General features: G+C 37.7%; 2 protein-coding genes across 2 annotated transcripts; both read right to left on the reverse strand.

Moving 5' to 3' along the window:
• Nucleotides 1-8,707: 8,707 nt before the first annotated feature.
• On the reverse strand, nt 8,708-10,645 carry LOC21392377 (long-chain-fatty-acid--AMP ligase FadD26). The gene has a single exon (XM_010103784.1). The coding sequence runs from the start codon at nt 10,643-10,645 to the stop codon at nt 8,708-8,710; it is 1,938 nt and encodes a 645-aa protein (XP_010102086.1).
• Nucleotides 10,646-12,922: 2,277 nt separating this feature from the next.
• Nucleotides 12,923-16,404, reverse strand: LOC21392378 (putative DNA-3-methyladenine glycosylase YfjP). The gene is made up of 2 exons (XM_024169316.1): nt 15,157-16,404; nt 12,923-13,301 (listed from the first exon to the last, which is right to left on the reverse strand). Exons 1-2 carry the CDS (start codon nt 16,278-16,280, stop codon nt 13,250-13,252), a joined length of 1,176 nt encoding a protein of 391 aa, XP_024025084.1. The 5' UTR covers nt 16,281-16,404; the 3' UTR covers nt 12,923-13,249.
• Nucleotides 16,405-16,634: the final 230 nt, after the last annotated feature.

Raw genomic sequence — 16,634 nt, forward strand, 5'->3', positions numbered from 1 at the left:
TAGGAAAACAATAAAAATTCCTGAAACAGGATTTTCCTGAGTCAGTTAAAGCGAGAAACTGCTCAAAAATCAGTATCGCGAGGTTACACGTTTTAGGCAATTCTGAATCAATTAAAATGAGAATTTCAGAAAAAAAAAATTGACTAAAGAGATACCCAAGAGAATTGGGTTGAATATGAGAAGTTTGACCCAGGGTACTCGACAGTCTAGAAAAGCAGTATAGAACCTGTACCGGTTGTGAAATTATCGATACCGGAAAGAGACTCGTTTTGAAAAACAGAAAGTTGGGTCTCGACAAGAAAAATGTGGGGAACATAGAACCACTCAAGTTAAGTGTTAAACTTAAGTAGAATTAGTAAAATTAAATTATGAAAATTAAAGTAATTTCTTTAATTTAATTTAGAAAGTAATATTAAGATATTATTAGAAATATTAATATAACATTCCATTACACTTAAAAATGGCCTACGGATGACATTAGAAGCCAAATATGGTTTCTTTTCCTAAGTGTTGCCGAGAGAAGAGGGAAAAGAGGGAAAATAGAGAAAATCGAAGGAATCACCCGTTTTCATCAAAATTCTTTCCGTTCAGTCCCGTAGAAACATAACCCGAGGTGTTCTAGCGGAGAATCTCAACTTTTAAAGGTAAAATTTTGGATTTTTCATGAGAAACTGCATGCTTTTTCGTTTTAATGAATAGTAACTCATCTCGGAAAAAATTCGTAAAATTAAAAAACGAAACCGAGATTTTGTCGGGGACTGTGATAGGAGTCTAATGTGTAAGTATTGAAACAATTTAGCAAAATTTTTTGGATTTGCACTAAGAATATGAAAAACCCTAGAAATGGAGGAAATGTGTTTTTGTTCAATTTATGTTGGAATCTATGTTCAGGAATGTGAATCTTGACTCCAGGTACCGAAATCGAAAATAGAACGAGTTATTGAAAACTCAGGAAACGAGAAAAATAAGGCGAAACTCTGCCGAAATTTCCTAAAATCTAGTTAGTAAGCAATGAGTTTGTAATCCGATTTTAGAGAATGAATAACAGTTTTAAAGCTCAGAAATGAATAGATTACGATTCAAAAACCGAGATACATGAATATGTGTAAATTACCTCTTGAGCTGGAATTCGGCCTAGAGGGGAAAAAAGTTCAGAAATGAGTTGAAATGGATTTAGGAATCTAAGTACGTGGAATTGTGATTTGAAATAGGAAATTTATACCTATTTCCATGAAACAGGTTTTGGCACGAGAGTCGAAGCAACAGGAAAGAACTTCAAGCAAGCGGGAATCCTAGCAGATTACCGGTAAGTATAGACATATATGTTTGTCTGGACTCGAGTAAGCTGTAGTTAGACTTAGAACTATGAATTTACTTATGTTCTGAAGTCTATGTGATTATACCTGTTTGGAGGGCTTAGTGCTCTAGATTGCAGAATGGCGACATATGGTTACCCTTATGCACAGTTAAAGTATGCAAGAAGTATTATGCATTTTATGTTAGCATGTGCAAGTAGAGATAACGTTGCATATCATTCGGTAAAGCTTTTGACACTTTGAAATGAAAAACCCAAAGTTCATAAATGTAAAAAGACTGACGGGCCGTCAGCCTCCCTAGGGAGGAAAATATCAAAGAGTAGAGATTCTAACTAGACCAGATAGTAAGCAGTGCCAGTAAAGTAAAAGACTGATGGGTCGTTGGCCTCTCAAGGGAGGAAAATCTCAAAGAGTAGAGATTCTGACTAGACCAGAGCAGGGGCCCAGGCCCACAGTAGTAAGAACAGAAAGACAGAAAACAGTTTAAAGCATGTTACACACGAGCACATTTACATCATAACTCTTAATGTACTTTTTACTAGTTTATGATGTACGCATGTTTATACTTGCTGAGCGTTAGCTCATCAGTTTACTAGTGTGCAGGTAACAAAGGTAAGCAGCCAGCCATATAGTTGTTTTGCTTGATTAACAGGCAGAGGCAAGGTGGTGGAAATGTCATGGGTACACGGGAGTGGTCTTTACTACGCTCGTTTAGAAAATAAATTCGGCTGCAGATTAATGTAACATAGAACACTAATGTGTATGTTCAGTTTTTAGAAAAAGATATTACAACCATTGTCTTAGTAAAGAACAACGGACTGTAATAAGTTAAGACAAGTTTTTAGGGACTAGTTTGATATCTGAATCCTTAAAGTAATAGCAAGATATGTTATTAGCATAATGACATAACATGTTGAGAACCCGAGGATTAAAGTAAAGAAAAAAAAATTACCTGAATACGAACGTAATTTAAAGAGACTATAGTCTAGAAATGCATAATGGATTAGACTATTACTTAGCCTATTAGTAGTAGTATACGGTATGGCGACCGCACTGCAAGGGCGCGAGTCGTCATAATAGTGGTCGAATATGATGTGTAAGATAAGGCTTTATTTTTGCTACACTCTTTGCCAAAGTCTTATGAGAATTTTTTGGACATTTTGGAACATGGCAGGGAGACGATCTCTTTGGAGGTTGTTGTAGGTGCCTTGAGGTCTAACAAACAGAAGCACAAGGGTGAACTGGATGAGCATAGTGGAGACGGTTTGGTGGCTCGAGGAAGATCATATAAGAGGGAGTCAAAGGGTAAGAAGAATGGCATGTTTAGGTCTCGGGATGGCGAGAAGATGATCAAATGCGTCCATTGCAATGAGGGGGGACATGTCAAGAAAAACTATTCGAAGAAGAAGAAAGGTGGAATGACACAGGAGAAAGATGGTGAAGTTACAATTATACATCAAAATAAATAGGGCTATGAGAGTGCAGACTTCCTGGTTGTTGCAACGAAGTATTCAGATAAGTAATGGATCATGGATTTGGGTTGTTCGTTCCATATGACGCCAAACCCTAGGTGGTTTAAGAGCTATAAGGAAATTGTTGGCGGAGAAATCTTATTAAGGAAGAACAGACCATGCAAAGTGATCAGAATTGGCTGGATTAGGATCAAGACTCGTGACGGGATAGAGAGAATCTTGTCGAATGCGAGGCATGTTCCCATTCTTCAGAGAAATCTTATTTCACTAGAGATGCTTGACGAACGTGGTTTTAGCTAGAAGGGTGAGAAGAACGTCTTGAAGGTTTCTAAAGGGTCGCCTGTTGTGATGAAAAGGGTTAGAGAAAATGATCTCTATATACTTCAGGGAAGCACCATGATTGGCAATGCAGCGGCAGTAACAAAATCAAAAGAAATTTTCTTGGAAAGCCTGTGGCATAAGCGACTGGGGTCATGTTAGTGAAAGAGAATTGCAAGAATTGGAGAAGCAAGGGCTATTTGGTGGAGAGAAGCTAGGAGACGTGGCGTTCTGCGAGAATTGCGTCTATGGCAAGGCTACTCAGGTGAAGTTCAAGAGGTCATCATATTTGTGGGGCGCATCGCGAACGGAGACTCTAAGGGGAGGACGATACTTCATTACTTTTATAGATGATTGTTCTCAGAAGGTTTAGGTCTACATTTTGAAGAACAAATATGATGTTTTTGGAAAGTTCAAAGAGTGGAAGAAAATGGTAGAGGTTCAAACCGGGAAGAAGATCATGAAGCTAAAAATCGACAATGGGTTGGAATTTCTTAGTGACGATTTCAATCAGTATCTAAAAGATCATGGCCTAGTTGGGCATAAAACCATCCGGAAAAGTCAACAACAGAATGACCTAGCAGAGAGGGTGAATCGAACACTTTTGGAAATGGTGAGATATATGTTGATAGAAGTTTGTTTACCTAAGAGGTTTTGGGGAAAAGCTGTTAACACGGCGGCCTACCTTGTGAATAGGTGTCCTTCGGCGACAATTAATTTCAAAACACCAGAAGAAGTGTGGATCGGTCATCCACCAAATCTTGAGAATTTGAAGGTATTTTGGTGTGTTGCTTATGCACACTAAAAGGAAGGGAAGCTCGATCCTAGAGCCAAGAAGTGTGTGTTTGTGGGATACCCAGAAGGTGTTATAGGTTATAAGCTCTAGTATAAATATGGGAACACATTGAAAAGTTTTATTAGTCATTATGTAGTTTTCAGAGATCCCGAGTACTACATGGCAACAGCGACTCAAGGAGGGTTCGATGAAGGTGGCATGGATAATTATGATAAAGAAAGGGTTGAGATTGAGGTGAAGCTATTAGGAAGTAATGGTACGGAACGGGATGATGAAGTTGTGATTAATGAAGAGGATCACTTGGAGGTAGAAGAGTAAGACGGTATTCCGGATGATAGTCTTGACTATTATCAATTGGCAAGGATCGGACGAGGATAGCTCATTAAGCACCAATTTGTTATGGGTAGGCAGACTTGGTATCCTATACTTTGGTTACTGCAGAAGACATAGATGATTCGGAACCAAAGAGTTATCGGGACGCAGTTGCAAGTAATAATAGTAAATGTTGGAAGCAATCAATGCAAGAGGAGATGGAGTCGCTTGACAAGAACGAGACATGAGTACTTGTGAAGAAACCAAAGAATCAAAAGATTGTTTGTTGTAAATGGGTCTTCAAGAGAAATGAAGGCATTAAGGGATTGAAAAAGCCTAGATATAAAGCGAGATTGGTAGGTAAGGGGTTAACACAATGGGAATGAGTGGATTTCAATGAGATTTACTCGCCAGTGGTGAAGCACACTTCCATTAGAGTGTTGTTTGCGCTCGTTAATCAGTTTGACTTAGAACTGGAGAAAATGGATGTGAAGACGACATTCCTTCATGGCAATCTTGAGAAGAGAATATTTATGGCTCAGCTAGAAGGGTTCGTCAAAAGTGGAGATGAGGAAAATGTATGCTTACTTAGAAACTCTCTCTATGGCTTAAAGCAATCTCCTAGGCAATGGTATCTCAGGGTTGACGAGTTCATGTTAAAGAACAAGTTTGTGCATAGCAACTATGATAGTTGTGTTTATGTCAAGTGGGTTAGAGAAGGCTTGGGGGTGTTTCTACCTTTGTATGTAGATGATATGTTGATAGCATCAAAAGATAAAGGAGAAATCCAAAAGCTAAAGCAGCAGTTAGGGAATGAGTTTCAGATGAAGGACTTGGGGCTGGCTAAGATATTGGGGATGGAGATCATTCAGGATCAGAAGCAAGGTATGTTGTTTGTGTCTCAATGTGGTTATCTCCAGAACGTATTAGAAAAGTTCGGCATGTCGGAGTTGAAGGCAGGGTAAACACCTTTGGTGGGTCATTAAGTTATCTACACGAATGTCTTCAAAGTCCGATGAGGAGAAGGCAAGTGTGGAGAAGATTCGTTATGAAAGTGTTGTTGGTAGTCTCATGTATACAATGGTTTGTACGAGGCCAAATTTAGCGTATTCGGCAAGTCTTGTGAGCCGTTTCATGTCCAATCCAGGTAAGGAGCATTTGGAAGCGGTGAAATGGGTACTTCAGTATGTGAAGGGGGCTTCGGATGTTGGCTTGCTCTACAAGTGGATGAGGAATGGTGGTGAGAAGCTTAGAGGATATATGGATGCAGATTTTGCAGGGGACTTGGACAAATGGAAATCCTTGACTGGATATATTTTCACGTTATTCGGGAGCACAGTGAGTTGGAAAGCACAACTACAACTAGTGGTTGCGTTGTCTACAATAGAGGCCGAGTATATAGCCGCCACAGAAGGTGTTAAAGAAGTTGTGTGGTTGAAAGGTTTGATCAGTGAGTTGGGAATTGTGCAAGATAAGGTGGAGGTTTTCTGTGACAATCAGAGTTCTATACATTTAACCAAAAATCAAATGTTTCATGAGAGGACAAAGCAAATAGATATAAAGCTTCATTTCATTCGGGATATTGTCTCACGAGGGACTGTGACATTGGAAAAGATTCATACGGATGAGAATCCAACATATATGGTGATGAAGCCTGTGACAGGGATTAAGTTCAAACATTGTTTGGACTTGATCAATGTTGCGGCAAATGACAACTAGAGCAGATTGTTTGTGGAAGTCTACTGTGTGGTGTTTCTTGGTTTCCGATTCAACTTAGATCCAAGGTGGAGATTTGTGAAGGGGTGTCTCTAATTTGATCGTGGGAAGAAATGGCGTGAAAAATAGAGGTACGAAGAGCGAACGGCATCGTTCAGCACGTGGGTAACAGGGGGCACTGTAGTGCCAGTTCTTGGTGTTGCAGTGCCCGTATGGCCAAATTTCAGCCTAGACCCTGCGGCCACACTGGAATGGCGCCGCAGCGCTGGATGTTTTCGAGAAACTGTTTTTTGGAGATTTTCTTTCTGTTTTTAGAAAGGGAAACTTGCTGAACTAATTTTAGGAGACTTAGAGACTATACAAAGGGCCTTGAGGGTTATTTAAGGGCAATGAAACATAGAGAAACTTAATTGTAATTATCATTCTTCAATTGGGATTGTGAGAGAATAATTATATTGGAGAGTACGAGTGAGAGAGAACTGAGAAGAGTTTCTTAGAGAGTACTCTTATATCATTCTTGTAATTACTTGTGATTCATGATAGTAGACGAAAGCATCATATTGCAGGACATAAGATCTCATATTGAGGTCCAAACTTGGATAAATTCTTTGTGTCATTATTCTTCCCTTTCTTTGTTATATTTTCCGCAATTATTTTTGCCTTCGTATTTCTTGTTTGATTATTATTTCTCTGTAAACCGTTGATTCATGTGCTTGAATCCGTGAGTCCTCATCACAAGTTGTAGTTAGAAAAATATTAGAGGCACCCGCACCTGGGGTGTATGTGCATGACATGATACAGAGTCCACAGATCTTGCTCACCTTCTAGCAATGTTTTACTTAGCATTGATATTGTCCAAGCATTTTTCACATAATTAGAAAAGTTTTTAATGATAAGTGTACTTATTGGACAACATAACGATAAATTTATCATTAACCATATTAATCAAGTAAAAGAATCTAATGGTTCAAATAATAATTTTGTTACTTAATTATGGAGAATTTTTAGGTGGAGGAGTTCTTTTGTTTTTTTTTTCCTTTAATTTTTGAAGAAATAGAGTACAACTCAATATTTTTTCGTGTTTGATTCGTAAATGGGAAAAAAAATTAACTAATAAAATACTGTAACAAAAAAGTAAACAATAATTTGACTCCGCAAAATAAATAGGTTTATATATTTTGTTTTAACATATATAGATAATATTTCCATCAAGATATTTTTCAGTGGAATAAAACACAAAAAAAAAATATAATAGTAGAAAAAAAATATCTTCTATGAACCTGAGTGTTTATTTCTTATTTTTTTTATTAATAATGTCTTTAATTTAATAATTATATTAATTAAAAAGATATTAATTAAAAATAAGAATTGAAAATTCAAACTATATAGAATAAATTCAGCAAATTTTTTGTAATGAAAAGCAATCCAGTTAAGGACATGCATATGACCGAACCAATGCTCCAATCATTAGAAAGAAATTTGACTTTGAAACATTGTATTACGTGTATTTTAATTTAATATATTATTCATGGGATCTGGATTTCGAAATTACAGGGGACCCACAAAATTCATAATCCCGTGGGTACCGATAAAACCCAATTCCAAGCAAGGTCCCTAGCGTTTAGTTGGACCTCATGAGGCCCAATATCATGGCTTCACCAGTTTGCTTTTCTCCATGCTCAATACGGCGAGAAGCCCAAATGATTCTTCTTCTTTTCTTTTCTTTTCTTCTTTATTTATTTATTGGAAACCTTTGATTCATCTTACGAGCTATGTTTAGTACGTACTGCAAGTTTTATAATATTTCAGAAGCTCATAACATAAGTATGTAATTCATGCAATAATAAAAAAAAAAGAGTAAGAAGTACAAAACACAACTCATTTTTTAAAGACAAAAATACAGCGCATTTGGTGTTTTGTTAATGGTTACAAAATATGTCATTTAGTTCACATACATAATAATTTGATAGATTGATATTTTCGAACTATATTCCAAAATTCAAAAGGGAAGGACTATGAAGTTAATTCTTTTGTTCTAAATTTGGTTGCCTTTATTTGAAAATTTGATTTTAGAGTTTGTAGGTCATTGTATTTACTGCAGAGGTTGATCAGCGGCATCAAGAACTTGCATTTTAGTTTCTAAGAATTCATACATTTCTTGAATTTGTGTTTTGGTGGCTCAAGTATATTCATTTGAAATAAATACCGAGTGATTCACTGTAAACATCAAAGAAAAGTAAAAAATAAAAAATAAAGTAACACGTGAAAAACTTATTTGGTGGATGAAGAAGAATTTCTACAACTGCAAAAGTTGGGCTTACAAATTTGGTTAAGAAAAGGAACAAGGCATGTGGACTAAATGTAAGCCATTTTTTTTTTTTAAAAAAAAAAGAAAAAAAAGAAAAAAAAAAAAGAAAGCTAAAATATTGTATTTTAACTAAGTTAAAAGAAAATTTTTAAGTCTAAACCATTAGATTAAAATAAATGAAAAACTGAATAGGCAATGTCGTTCAACCAAAAGTTGATTACTTCTTATACACACACACAATACGACTAAACGAGATTAATACTTATATACTATACATAAAAATGACATATTTGGGACCTTTTTTTTTCCCCCCCTAACAAGTAACACGTAAAATGATGACCTCCAAAATCGCGTCACAAGAGAGAGAGCAAAGAGGGATGATTTGGAACACTTGAAAAGGAAAGACGACTTTCCTCCCACTTTACCACTCTAACAAGTAACACGTAAAATGATGACCTCCAAAATCGCGTCACAAGAGAGAGAGCAAAGAGGGACGATTTGGAACACTTGAAAAGGAAAGACGACTTTCCTCCCACTTTACCACTGCCATTTCCTTCTTCTCCACTCCCACTTTTCCCGTCTCTTCTCCTTCATCAACCTTTGTCCTCAGCACACCAAACGGCATCTGCATCACCAACCCCATTTTCCCTCCAATGAGATTCTCTTTAGCTGCCCATCTCTTAACTTTACCAGAAGTAGTTTTTGGAACACACCCACTTTTAACTAGCACCACCAATCCAACTTCAACTCTCTCATCCTTCAAAACACCCCTCCTAACACTTTCACATATTTTTTTTAAATTACCATTCTGTTTCTCATAATCTTTCTGTATCTCAGCCACAAGCACTATTATGTCCCCAACCTTAAAAGCAGCTAAGCAGCCTCCTCTGAGAAACCGTGGACAACTATTATATGCAGCTGTTTCTATATAATGCGCATGGATTTCATCATTGTTTTTCAGCTTAATAACGTCAACACATCGACCGGTCACAAAGAGAAACCTCTCTTCTCCTTTGACAATGCCTCTATCGCCGGTTCGGACAAAGCACCGGTTCGCCCTTTTGTTTGGTACACTCCGATGAAACACCTCGTGAGTTAAAGAAGGGTGTCCGAGGTAACCGGAGGCATTGCTCGGTGAAGAGACCAAGATTTCACCTTCAATTCCGTCCTCAACGGGCTCAAGTGTCTCTTCATTTACTATCACAATTTCCATGTCCTCATTGTCATGATAATCAAGTCCATGGCGAGAACCGAGCCTCGCGCTTGGCAAGAGCTTGTTGTGGCATGGAAAGTTAGGAGAATCCTTTTTGTAGTTTCCTAATGATTTCCATGAGGTTGAAACAAACGTGCAATTCTCGGCCAAGCCGTAGGAAGGAGAAACACAGGATGGGTTTAGACCGAAATGCCTAAACACATCGAGAAAATCTTCCACCGTGGACGTGTAAATTGGCTCGTTGATGATGATAAGGTTTCTCAAGCTGTGTAAATTTATGTCAGATGTTCTTTTTTCGATCCCGCTGCGCTTAAGGACTAGTGGCAATGTGAAAGACGGGACTGGAGTGCAAGTGGCGTTGAAGTTGGAGATCATCTCAAGCCAAAGCCTTGGGCGTTTGACAAAGGCGTGAGGTGAGGTTAGGACACAGGTTGAGCCAGAGACAATGGTCAACAGTAAGAACATAAGGCCGCAATCGTGGTATTGAGGCAACCACGACATGATCACACTGTTCGGGTGAAGATCGTAGGCTCTTCTCGCTGTCCTGACGTTGTGAGCTGCTGATCCTGCGGTGACGAGAACAGGTTTTGGTATCCCGGTTGCACCTGAGGTGTACTGAATCAAATACACCTCGTCAGCTTTGCGTCCATTGTAGGATGAATAGTCAAACTTTGAGTTTGAGTTGACCATTTTGGCTTTGACATCTTCTGTGGCGATCCATGTGAGGTTTTGCAACATGTGTGCTAGCTTTGTGTCGTTTGATGAGGTGATGTAGCGGTGGACTTTTGTGATGTAACCGCGGTTAGAAATGGCGGCTTTGGGCTTTGTTTGTGACAGGACTCTTACGAGATGGTGATGGTTTTCTTTAGAGAATGAAGGGTCAGGTGGGAGAATTGGGACGCACACAAGGCCAGCTCGTTGGCAAGCGAAGATGATCTCGACGAGTTCTAGCCCCGGAGAGCATAAAACGACGACAGTTTCACCCCTTCGTAGTGGGGCATTGAGCAATTGGGAAGAAATTGAGTGGACAGAGTCGTTGAGTTGAGAATATGAAAGTGAAGTGGTTGAGTCGTTATCTTTGATCCAAATGAAGGCTGGCTTGGACTTGAAGGCAGGGAGGTTAGCCCATGTTGGGAGGTAGAGGTCGACCACTGGCTGGTCAGGAAAGGAAGGATCATAGTTCTCGAAGTTCATTTTAGTTTTGTTTAGTATGTTGGAGGTTGTGAAGCGATTACTCGTTTTTAGGCCATTTTATAATCAAAGGAATGACGTAGTGGGTGAAAGCGTTAAGGTGATAAGGTGTTTGATATTGGACTGAGTGAAGCATAAGCAAATGAATAATATGGAATAAAGAGATATTCGAATAGAATATCCCACTTGGATATTGGTTTTTGTTTGGAGAAGTGTCTCATAGTTGATGTTCATATTTATGTTTCGTGAACTTCCATGCCGTCCTGTCCTGGTATATACCGTTTAGATTAGATTAACATTTTGATTCCATCGAATTATGTTCTTGGAAGATTTAGAAATGATGGAACCAGGAGGAGACACGAAACACACGAGAAGCGAGATTTCTGTTGTTTTATGGAACTTGCTGCCTTTTGTGATTAAAAAAAAAAAAAAAATATATGCTAAATAGATAGATGAAGTGCGTTTCGATGATTGCGAGGTTTTTGATGCACTCTGACCCTGACAATGTTCCTAGTATCTGCTTAGTAATGATTGGGTGGAATGATCTTTTTTAATTAGTAACTAATCAAATACAGACGCCTAGCAACTTTTTTTTTTTTTTTTTCACTTTTCTTTTAGGGGGACCATTTTAAAAATTGGACTTTTTGAGCGTGTTTAATTTTAGTCACATAATTAAATAATTAGTTAATTAATTACTAATATTTATTTAATACTCTATTATTTGATATATCAAATGATCAATTTTTGATAATTATTATTGAAATAATTATTAATTGCTTCTTATCAATTATTAATTACATAATTAATAATTATAATTTAATATTAATTATTAATTGAGTAATTATTGTTTTTTATTTATCAACTATTTACTAATTAATAGATTATAATTGATATATTAATAATTAGTTATTTATTTAATAACTTATTATTAATTATTCTATTATCAATATATTATATAATTAATTTTTGACAATTAATATTTAACTAAATAAATAATATTACTATATTATTTATTATTATTATTAATTAATACGTTATATAATTAGTAATTAATAATAATTATTTAAGATAATATTGTTGATAAGTACTATAAAATGAAAACGAAAAAAGAAAACAACCTTAAAGGTGCGTTTATAATTGATTTTTGTTTGTTTTTGAAAATATTTTTGCACATCTTTTGAGACACGAAAATAAAAACAATCTACAAATCGTGTTTGTTTAGTAAATGTTTTGAAAATGAAAATGTAAACAAAAACAGTGAGAAAAGTTTTTGTGAAGAAATTAAGCCCCGTTCATTTCGTTGATTCGAGTTTAGAATTCGAGTTTTTCTACAGTAAAAAGCTCTCACAAACAATCACATCTAACTTTTTTGCTACAGTAAAAAGCTCTCACATAAAATCACATCTCAACTCGAATTAAAAACTCGAATCCGCGAACTAAACGGGCCCTTAGAAAACAGTTGAAAGTTGTTTTCCTTTTTCTATTTTCATTTTCTAGTACTAATCAACAATGTTATAATATATTAATTAATAATTATAACTAAACATGTTTTTACTTTTTTATTATATTCAAAATAATCTTTTAAAAAACCAATCAAATGTAATTTTAAAATCGATTATAGAATAATTTTCAAAACAATCTCATTTTTACTTTTGTATTCAAAGCAAAATCGTTTTAAAAATATTACCGAATGGGCCGTAAATCGTTTTCTACTTTTTTCATAAAAACTATTATCATTGTTTTTTGTTTTCGTTCTCTTTTTCAAAATATTTACTAAATAAATGTAATTTGCAGACCGTTTTTGTTTTCATACCTTAAAAGACATGCAAAAACGTTTTTAAAAACAACTAAAAAAATGTTCCAAACGCACCCATTATTTTTTGTTTTCGTTTTCAAAACATTTGCTACATTTACCGTTGAATGGATCAGCCTGGGAGTTCTACGATATTAATTTGGGCCTGATCCTTCTGTGAAAACTGTACCTGGGATAAAGAAAGAAACCAAGCTATCCAAGGCACTCCCACTGAAAACAATCTCAAAAGTTGGGAGGAGCAGAATTCACAAAGGCTAGCACAACCTTGACAACCCTGGCTAAACCGTTAAGTTTACAAAGAAGAGAACATTCATAAAAAGAAAAATGTGTGTGAAAAATGTGTATCAAAGATTGGCAACGAAAACAATAAACAAGAGGAGCAGAATCTTAAACTCCTAGTTTATGAAACTTTTAATCCATTGCTAATGCGAAAAAAAGATCATAGATTCACAAAGGATGTCTGGCGCTAGACGAAAATAGGAGATAATTTTCTAAGCTTGCCAAACCATGTTCAGAGGTAAAAAGGCACTAAATCGCTGCTGCTCTCTATCAAGTTTTATGAGACACCCGTCGAGACTTATGATTGCTGTTTTTTACTTAGACAACAAGACTACAGCAAAGACAATGTTTATTTACTCCAAGAAGACTTTTAGTACACTCATCTCTGAAGGTCGATCTTTCAGCACCAAAATTTCCAAAGGAGTACCATTCTTGCACCGCCGGAATCATTTTTTACCGAGAAGATGAGATAGATGGGAAATGAATGCTGCACAAACTTCTTATCTTGATTCCAGCTATTGCCCCCAGGCACATGCCCTAAATTGGTTGTCCATGGCTGGCCCCGAACTGCACACAGAACAAAACAAGGTCCCAGTTATACCCAATGAAAAAGAAGAAAAATCCAAAACCTGGAAAGTGTAATGCAATTAGTAATATGAACAGTAAGTTAAAAATCTGAGTAATTATCCAAACTTCCACAAGAAAGGCAATTCGAAGAGAAGAGACTGAAATTAAAGCTTATAAATAAGGACTCGTTTGTTTCATATACTCAAACTCAAATCATTGATTCTCCTACAATATTTTCCTCTAATAAAAAATTTGAATTTCAAACGTCGAAATCAAGAATCATTATTTAAGTATACCTTCCAAACAGTCCTAAATTCATATCGCCGAAAATAATGAAGAAACCATATCATAAGCCACAGAGATACCCATGAAATATCAAACATTAGTTCTGATGCTTACTATGATAAACTTTGGAATATGAGGCCCCATCAGAGATTTCGATCCAGGGTTCTTTATGGTTTTTCTTATCATCTACCAAGGAATGAATCAAAGGGATAAAACAAAACATTCAGAGCAAAATGAATTTTATTAAGACAGGAATCAACCTTTAGATTTTAAAAAGAATCTAGGCCTACCACAGTGCCAAGAGGCCTACTGTCATCTAGCTTCTTCTCCGTTAATCTGTGCATTTCTATAGAACTTCTAAATAACTAACCATTCAAAATCTTTGTTACATTTACATGATGCCTTCATATCGCTGACTTCTCTTTAATTTCCTTGAAAAGGCTTAAGTTGTAACAATAGGATAAATAGATCACTATGTCCCCCAAAAACAGCTGATAAGCATATTGGAGGTTGTGGAAAACAGGTTTCTTGTCAGTGGTTAAAGGTCAAAGGAACCGTATGCGTGATAATATTGTCCAAATCTCTGGAGGAATAGGATAATGCTATAAGTTTATAACCATGTTTCAAATCCTTTTTCTCTTGCCCTCTTTAAGAACCCTACTACTTAGGGGTCTATTGATACTTCTATCTATCACAAATGAATGTTGAAAGATGACCATGTATCTACCACCAGAAAATACCCATATACTTCCTCTAAATTTAGAGAAAGTGGCTCTATCTTTTCCACAATTTTTCCGGTCACCGCACGTGAATTACAGCCTTTCCTCAATAAAGGTGGAAATAAAAATGAGAATAAAGAAAAATATCTAAGACCTCGTTCATTTCACCGATTTAAATTTTCAGTTTTAGGTTTCTACAGTAAAAAGCTTTCAAAAAATGTCACATATAACTTTTTCTACTACAATGAAAAGCTCTCAGAAAATGTCACATCTCAACTCGAATTGAAAATTCGAATCCGCGAAGTGAACGAGGCCTAAATTGTAAGCACAAGTACATCCGGCCACTTTGCTTTACAAAAGGCAAGAATGTAGAAATAACAGTTTACACCTAATCTTAAAAGGAAAAAAGAAACAGCAGTTTAATTGGCCTGTAGTTGTTGGCGCCTAAGCAAAAAGAGTGCTAATTCCCTTGTTTTTAAGGTCATAAACTTACACCTGTACCGAAATTTCCAAATGAAGGCTTTTGCTTTATTTCACAGGGAAAAAAAAAGGCCCAAGGTTCTAACTTTCCTTCTCTACCATGCAATTGTCAACACATGGAAGAACATTTCAAACATTGACAACATATTGCAAGCAAACAGAACTCATATCTCAGTGAGTACTGGCCACACTAACAAAACCACACTTTGATCCTATTTCACTTTTACACACAACTGTAATGAAATTTGCACTAATAGGAGAACATTCATGAAAGCAAAGCTTAACATAATTGAAAAGGATCAAAACACTACACTGAGGATTATATTAGTTTGTTTGCAACAAACTTATACACAAAACGAAAGGGAACATACCTGATATTGAGAATGTTAAGAGGATCCATAAGCTGTGGCTGCTGAGGTTGATGTGGCTCTCCCTGTTGTTGTTGTTGCTGCTGTTGCTGCTGAAGATTAGCCCCGACCGCTACCGTGGCGGCATTCGGAGGAGCTCCTTTTTGCTCGACAAACCTCCACATATACCACGCCGCGACGGACCGATACGGCCGCCACTTCTCACACAGCTGGTCCATCTGCGACGGCCGAGGCAATTCCTCCAGATTGTAGAGCAATTGGACGCCTTTGCGAACGCCGAGATCGTTAATTGGAAGCACATCGGGTCTGTGGAGCGAGAAGATCATGAACATGTGAACGGACCAAGAACCAATTCCATTCACCATTGTGAGCATTGTGAAGAGCGACTTGTCATCCATATTTACAATCGCCGAGTCGGAGAGAATCCCGTTCTGGTACTTCCTCGCTAGGTCATGAAGATAACTAGCCTTACGCCCCGAGACCCCAATCTGCCGGAGCTGCTGAGGGGTTAGGGCAAGAACTGTCTCGGGAACGACGCCGGTCTCACCGCCGCAGAGGGCGATGAAGCGTGTGTAGATCGACGTGCCAGCCTTGTAAGCGAGCTGCTGGTAGAGAATGCTCCGAGTGAGGGCGAGGAACGGCGTGTGGAAGTTGTCGAAAGTTGGAGGCTGGTGGATGTCGATCAACGGAGCGAGGAGCGGATCGGCCCTACGGAGATGTCGGAGCGCGACTTCAACCTCGCCCTCGCAGGACAGCGATCGCGCGACGATCCTCGGCGCCGCAATAGCCAAGGCCCGTTGCTGTACTATCTTCGCCTTCGCCGGCTTGGCGGCGGCGGCGGCGGTGGGCGAGGGCTTAGGGTTTTCCGGAACGGCGACGACTTGAGAGGATTTGGAGTCGGAATCGTCGGGAGAAAGCTTCCGAATCTTGCGAGGACGGAGGGGGATTTTGGAAGGGGGAGAAGAGGTCTGGCTGGGAGCATTGCTGAGTTCGGTCGGAGCCGTGCTCGATGGAGCAATTGTGGTGGTGGAGATGGAGGTCACCATGGAAGATGACGATTCCTGAGTCTGCCCATGGTGTTGTTGCGGCTGTTGGGTCTGGGTCTGCGTTTGGGTTTGCTCGCCCATATGTGTTGAAGGAAGAGAGACTGTGACTCAGTGATTAACTCAATCGGCGGTTGAATGCAGCTAATGTCTGTTGCGGAGCCGGCGGATATACCGAGCGAAGCCCAGAGGCGGTAGCGGCGGCGGCGGCGGCCATGAAAATTACATCGAATTTTTGCAGAGCAAAGGAGTATTTAGTTAGGATAATTAAGAATTAGGAACTGACAGTGGATTCTGGAAATTGGTTAAATTTCTTTTTTAAAAGAAATTAAGAAATAAGAATAAATAAATAAATAAAAGAGAAAAAGGACAGATCAGTGACTTTATTGCTTTTTTTCTTTTTTCTTTTTTTTTTTTTTTAAATTGATCTCCCTTCTC

Source organism: Morus notabilis, unplaced genomic scaffold, assembly GCF_000414095.1.
Source record: "Morus notabilis unplaced genomic scaffold, ASM41409v2 Scaffold37, whole genome shotgun sequence".
Lineage (NCBI taxonomy): Eukaryota > Viridiplantae > Streptophyta > Magnoliopsida > Rosales > Moraceae > Morus > Morus notabilis.